This window comes from Bison bison, unplaced genomic scaffold (assembly GCF_000754665.1).
Source record: "Bison bison bison isolate TAMUID 2011002044 unplaced genomic scaffold, Bison_UMD1.0 scf7180017845716, whole genome shotgun sequence".
In the NCBI taxonomy this organism is placed as follows: Eukaryota; Metazoa; Chordata; class Mammalia; order Artiodactyla; family Bovidae; genus Bison; species Bison bison.
The window spans coordinates 2,145-8,863 of NW_011476289.1; the positions used below are offsets into that span (position 1 = coordinate 2,145).

General features: G+C 55.8%; 1 protein-coding gene across 1 annotated transcript in view; it reads left to right on the forward strand.

Moving 5' to 3' along the window:
* Positions 1–6,028: 6,028 nt before the first annotated feature.
* The window catches only part of LOC104986380 (leukocyte immunoglobulin-like receptor subfamily A member 6), a 4,073-nt gene continuing 3,382 nt past the window's right edge, over positions 6,029–6,719 (forward strand). Inside the window, exons 1-3 of the mRNA XM_010836916.1 lie at positions 6,029–6,161; positions 6,379–6,414; positions 6,573–6,712. Coding sequence (XP_010835218.1) covers positions 6,113–6,161; positions 6,379–6,414; positions 6,573–6,712 — 225 coding nt within the window. The 5' untranslated portion in view covers positions 6,029–6,112. The remainder of the gene's footprint in view (positions 6,162–6,378; positions 6,415–6,572; positions 6,713–6,719) is intronic.

The following is a 6,719-nucleotide window of genomic DNA, read 5'->3' on the forward strand; positions in this document are numbered from 1 at the left end:
GTCCGTGGGACCCCGCATACCACCGCTCAGGGGCGGGCCCCACCCTGTGGTGTCTGAGCTCCGGCAGCTCAGGGTCCTGAGCAGGAACGTCTGAGACAGTAAGATAGAGAGGCCCCGGGAGGCTCCTGAGGAGGACACGGCCCACCCACAGCCTCTCTTCAGGACACTCGGGCCCCACTGACACCCTTCCCCAGCACCGCAGTCAGACTTGCAAGTGGGGATGAGGACACTGTCCCCGTCAGGGGCTGGGCTTGGGGCCACGTCCCCTCACGGGAGGCAGGTGCCCTGGGTGCACACCCCGGTTCTGGGTAACGGGGCCTGCGCTGACCTGTGCGCCCTCATCCCAGACTACACGGTGCAGAATCTCATCCGGATGGGCCTCACGGCCTCGGTCCTGCTGCTCTTCGGGGTCCTGCTCTGCCAGGCTCGGCACGACCACGGAGGAGCCCTAGATGCGGCCCGGAGCTGAGCACCGAGGCCTCGCACTGCCCGAAGCTCAGCATCCCGGGACGCCAGCTTCCCGCCTGGGAGCTTCTGGAAGAGCCTCTGTGGTGCGTGCTGGGTGCGCTGTCTGCAGAGACCCTGGGGGAGAGACGCGAGATGCTCCGCGGGGGCGGGAGGAGGCCCCTGGGGGCTCGGCCTCTGCTCACGGGGGTCCCCCTCCCTCCTGGGGAAGACACCCCGACTCCCGGCTCCTACCACCCCCGGGCCTGAGGCTCATCCCAATGGCAGGAGCGGGTCCTCACCCTGCACGCCAGCAGGCTCTGTCCACTCTCATGAAGGATGTGAACTTCATTTTTAATGCCCGCCGTCTCTGGTGTGTGCAATGACCTCCATCCCTTTGCTCTGAAACAGAACTTCATTTAAGTAACTGAATAAATGGGTGATAGCGGGGCCCCACTGGGAGCAGATGGATCCAGAACTCTTCCCTGAACCCCCCAGACCTCTCACGCCCTGCTCTCCTCATCAGGTGACACCCGGTGTCGTTTCTGCAGACACCATCGCTGCGAGGGGACACCCTGGCGTTTGAAGTGACAGCCAGGTGCTCTGCTGGTAAACGGCTAAGGAATACAACAGTTTATAAAGAGCCCAGGTGTGTGAGCTGTGTGTCTCCTTTGGTGCAAACGCTCTCCGTGGCCAACCTCAAGGAGCCTGGGTGAACACGCTGAAGTCCCGGTGGGAAGGAAGGAGCAGGCTGACTTTCCCACAGGAGTGAGTCTGATCCAGCCAGCCCCCACCGATGGCCCCACTCGCACACATGTGTCCTTTGTGTTAGTTAGATCATTTCCATGTCAGTTTCAAGCCCCACTTTCCACGAAATCAGATGCCAAAACCTTAGTCCATCAGACGAGGGGGAAAGAGAAAACAATTCAAGTACCAGTTGTGGGAGAAAACACGGAGCACTTTGGCTCCAATACCTTACAGCTTGGAGTGCAAATCGCCTCAGTAATTTGGGGAGGAAATAACAACCATCAGTTAAAAGGGAGAGACACACAGCCCCCACCAAGAGTTATGTAACCGAGAGGGAAATTGTGCCTAACCACCAGAACACATGCAGGAGAGTAAGGACAGAGGGTCACTCATATCAGACAGATCACAGAAAACAGTCTCACAAACATGAATGCTTTGGTGTATACATGCGATGGAGCTTTAAAATTTCATTTTAAAAAATATTTTATTGATCTATTTGGCTGTGTCAGTTTCCAGTCGCAGCATGTGAGATCTTGTTGCCTCGTGTGGGATCTTTCACTGCAGACCCTAGTTGTGGTGGGCAGGCTCCAGGGAGCGCGAGCTTCAGTAGTCACAGCACACGGGTTTAAATTGCCCCTCGGCACTTGGGGTCTTAGTTCCCTGACCAGGGATGGAATCCATGTTGCCTGCATTGTAAGGTGGATTCTTAACCACTGGACTGCCAGGGAAGCCCTGCAACGGACTTCTATATGAGAGAAAAGTTGAACTGCCACAGTAATACAGACCAGCTTTCAGGCATGTTACTTAATGAGTGAAGAAAAGCTGTAAGTGTGTGCACGAGGATCTCCATTGCATAAAAGTCAAAAGGAGACAGATGACGGCCTGGCAGCCACTCCAGTACTCTTGTCTGGCAAATCCCATGGACAGCAGGGCCTGGCAGGTTATGGTCCATAGGGTCGCAAAGAGTCAGACACGACTGAGGCGACTTCACACGGGCATAAAGGGACAAAACGCGTTACTTGGGGAGGCAGAACTTTGCCGAATTTTAGGACTAGAGGACGGAAAGCTCCCACGTGACCTCCTGGTCCTTACACACTGGGGAGGGGGTGGGGGAGCTGTCAGAGGGAAGCTCAGGGGCTGCTGGAATGCAGTCCTGTCCCTTCTGAGGCGTGGGTACTGACTCCTGTCTGCGGCTCCTTACTGATGAGCCGTCCCTTTGCTCCATCACCCTCCCTAGCTTCTCACCCCTGAGTGAGGTGGGGCTGAAGCAGGCTGGGGAAAGCCAACCCCTGCATAGGGACCAATTCATAGCAAAGTGGCCGTCCAGCAGTCATGGCAAACACTCCACACACTCTCAGCGTGTTTCCACACACCATGACCTCAGCTGCCCAATTGGCATCACTGAGTCCAGCCAGATGATGAGGCGCTGCCCCGGGGAAAACGGGGCCTCAGATGACATGCGGTACAGCAGAGCAGGTGATGACTCAGGCCTGGGAAAGAGGGGCGCCCTGAGCTCCAGCAGCACCAGGCACCCTGAGCCTCCCGAATAGGACAGCCGCCCCAGTCCTTGAAGCACGGGCACTGCCAGTGCCCCAACAGAAAGTGTCACTGGAGGTGGCGCAGACAGGGCAGGGCCCCCAAGCCCACTCCCCCGCTCTCTGCTTCTGTCCTCGGGCTGGACAGGGGCCCGTGTCCCCCACCACCACCACAGATCCCATCAAACTGTGTCGCCTAGAAGTACTGTAGGGACCAGGACCAGGTCGTATTGCTGAGTTTCCCAGGATCCCCGGAGAAATATCCCACGGCAATGTGTGATCTCCTCCAGACGCCAAAGTGACCTGTAGTTGTGTGACGTTTTCAAGGCAGGGGACAATCTGGTCCCCCTCATAAGCGTCAGGAAGACGTGACTACCGTCACCCATGTGTTCACTTGAGGAAGCTGAGGTTCGGAGAACAGGCAGTGGGCTCAGAGCTACAGAGCGGGGCAGGTCCAGGAATGAGCCCAGTCTGTTGACCTCAGAGCCCTGTCTTGCCAGCACAATACTCTTCCACCTTGTACTAGTGTCCGAGGGCCGGGGGGACATTGCCACAATCTGGGAGGATTAAGACAACAGGCGTGTATTTGATCACAGTTTGGGAGAAGCCCAGCATTAGGGTGTCCCTTGGAGGTTCTAGGGACAATCCTGACTGCCTCTTTCCAGGGTCTGTTGGCCAAGGCACCCCCTGGTTTGGGGCAGAACCTCTCATCATTCTCCTCCACTCCACGCGGCTGCAGCTCCTGGTGCCTCTCTGTTGTCTCCGGCATGCCTCTCCATGTTCCTCTTCAATTCATCCAACTGGAGCACCTAAAATATCACAGGAGGACCCTCCCCCTGCAGTACGATCTCAACATGATGACACTGCAAAGACCCCATTTCCCAAAAGTCACATCCCCAGGAAGTGAGGCTGCCAATTTCAACATACTCATTTAGGTGAAAATTAACAGCCTCCAAAAGAGAAATATACACAGGAATGACTTTATCAAAGGAGGTGCAATAATTACACACTGTAGTTTTTTCATCTCATGAGGAACATCTGAAAAGAGCTGGATTAATGGGAAGACACTCCAGGATGGTAGGGTGGAAGATTAATGTTGTAAAGAGGACAATACTCTCAAGGTGTCCTGCAGAATTAACTCAATCCCTATCTGAATCCCAAAGGGTATCTCTGCAGAAAAAAGAAAGTCATTTCTCTGAAGTCAAGGTCATTGAGAAAGACCCACGGTAGCCAAGCAACCTTGAAAAGTAAGAACAAAGTTGGAAACCGCACCCTTTCTGATTTCAACACTTACTACAAAGTTCCAGTAATCAAAACAGAGTGGTGCTGGCTTGAGAAGAGACACACTGATGCTTGGAATGCCAACATATAAACCTATACACATGATCAGTTGATTTCTGACAAGACTTCTTCTAAGCCATGATAATGACAAGCAAGTCTTCCTGACTCATCCCATTTAACTGTGCATATATTTTGTTGTAGGATTTGTGGATGGCTTACATGAGAAAACCCGATAAACCTCCTAGATACTGATCCACTCATCACCTACTGGTCGACTTGACACTGGCGCTGTATCACCGTTTATCACCATCACCATCCTCCGAGAGTCCAGTCCCTATAGGATGGTGACCGTCTCAGTAACAGCTGTGTGTTCACACCTTCCTTCCCTGAAAATGAGCCTACTGCCTCAGGGATACAATCCTGGCACACTCGCAGGGAGCATGAGACCCTGTGTGACCAGGGCACAGCATCTGGATGACTCCTTTTCTTAGGAAAACCCACTCCCCCTTCCTGGCCCCTCGCCACTCCTGTGCTCCCACTAGCAGTCTGGGTCTCTCCTTCTCCAGGAAGCCCCCACTTGCCATCACTAGCTTCCTGGACCTCCACCAGTTACTGGGTCTTGCTGCCCTCTGTGGTTCCCCTTCTCTACAACTGACCGAAACCAGAGCCACCGTATTCACTGTCTAAATGTGCACACTGTCGGTTATCATCATCAGAACCCCCCTGAGTCCAGGGAAGGAACTGGTCACTTTCACCAAAGAATCTCATGTCTGGATATAGTAACTGCTCAGTAAACACTGGCTGATGGCCTGGATGGTGGAAGGAAGGAAGACAGGAAGGGAGGGAGGGAGGAACTTTGCATTTTCAGAGTCTCAGAAAAGGGAAGCGACTCAAGGTCACACCGTTTCCATGAAAAGCATAAGCAGAATTGGAACCAAAGCAGTGCACTGGGCAGCACCTAGAACGTGTCTCTCCTTCCACCGTGCTCAGACAGAATAGGCCCAGGGACGCCCCTTTCTCCAGCCTCCGACCACCCTCCAACCATTTTTCCAGTGGCAACCTTGGAACCAACCAGATGTCCTCAGCCCCCAGGACCAGCCAACGCCATTTGCAGAGATCGGCTCCTTGTCGCCGGCCACCCGTGAGCTCCCAGTATCCTGAGACTAACTCCTGGCCGCCCGGTCCACATGCAGCCTCCGCCTCCCACCCCAACCTCTCTCTGGGCTTCTCCAACCACTAGGACCAGGTGGGTCTGGAGGGCTGGCCATCTCCCGGTGGACCGGGGGAGAAACGGGGAGCCAGGGCGGGGGAGCACTGAGCTCCATGGAAACTGCAGAGCCAGCACTGCAGCCACACACTCTTCTAGGATGTCCATCCAGGGCAGGACGAGGGGGTCAGACCCCAAATGCTGTGGGGCTGCCCTGCTCGCAAAGAACCTGAGCCAGGCCTTCATGGACCCGCAGGCCCTGGGTCCTCCCCACCCGACTCCAGCTCCGTGACTTCCTGCAGCCATGTCCTGGACAAGTGGATGAAATTCACCACGACGGTGGGTGCCTACCTGACCAGCGCTGCAGGCCAGCTGGTCCCCAGTAGGGCTGGATGGCTTTCTCCTGCAAAGTTTCAGCCTCCAAAGCGCCGCTAGGAGCCTCTGGAGCCCAGCGGCTTATGAGGAGCCCCTTTGGGGTCAGAGCGTCCTCCAGGAAGCTTCTCTTTGCAACCAAGAGGCAGCTTGTTAACCACTATAGAGCCATCTTCCAAGCCTTGGACCAAATGGAAATAATAAAGCCTTTTCCAAAAAAAAAAAAAAAATGTAACCAATGTTGAGCTAGGCCCCACCATGCACCTCAGCCTCCTGTCTAGGGACCATGTTACTCTCTGGGTTTTGGGGTGGGATCTGGTGAGACTCCCATGTGCTCTGGAAGGCTCCTGAGCCTGCTGTCTGCTGGGCTCCACTGGGAAGGGCGAGCAGAGTGAGCAGGGTGGGGCTCTTCCTCTTTCTGGAAGGAACCCAAGACGCGCCACCAAGCCTGGACCTTCACGCCCAGTGCGTCTGTCTGTCCTGCGGGCTCTGAGGTCTCTGTAGGTCACCTGCTCTGCTGGGGACCATGAGAGGCAGCGCCACGACCCTGACCTTCACTGCCCTTCTCTGCCTTGGTGAGCTTCCGAGAAGGGAGGGGTGGAAACCCCTCTCCTCCCACATCTGGTCCCTGAGAGGCCCCAGGACGCAGGAGGTTCCGTGGGGACAGACTTTCTTGGGGGAGAGGGGAATGTCCTCAGGCTGGATCTGACCCCAGCCCTCAGGGCACAGAGCAGACCTGGAGTGTCCAGGACGTGTGGTGGGGCCGGGTGCTCACAGGGAACTCTCTTCCAGGGATGTGCTGGGGCCCGTGGGACCAGGGACAACCAGGTGAGCCCCAAGACCTCCTGCTTCCACCCACCACCGCTGGTCACTGGGGAGCACAGTGGGTCAAGGCCGCGGGTGGCCCGTCTGGGAGGGGCCTGGGTGACAGCTGGGGAACCTGGGGGAGAAGGCACCCTGACTCTTTGGGTCTGATTCCTTTCCAGAGGTTCTCTCCAAACCCTCCATCTGGGCTGACCCAGGCACCATGGTCACCCATGGGAGCCCTGTGACCATCTGGTGTCAGGGGTCTTTGCTGGCTGATGTCTACCATCTGTATAAAGAGGGGGACTCTGTATACTGGGAGGCTAAGG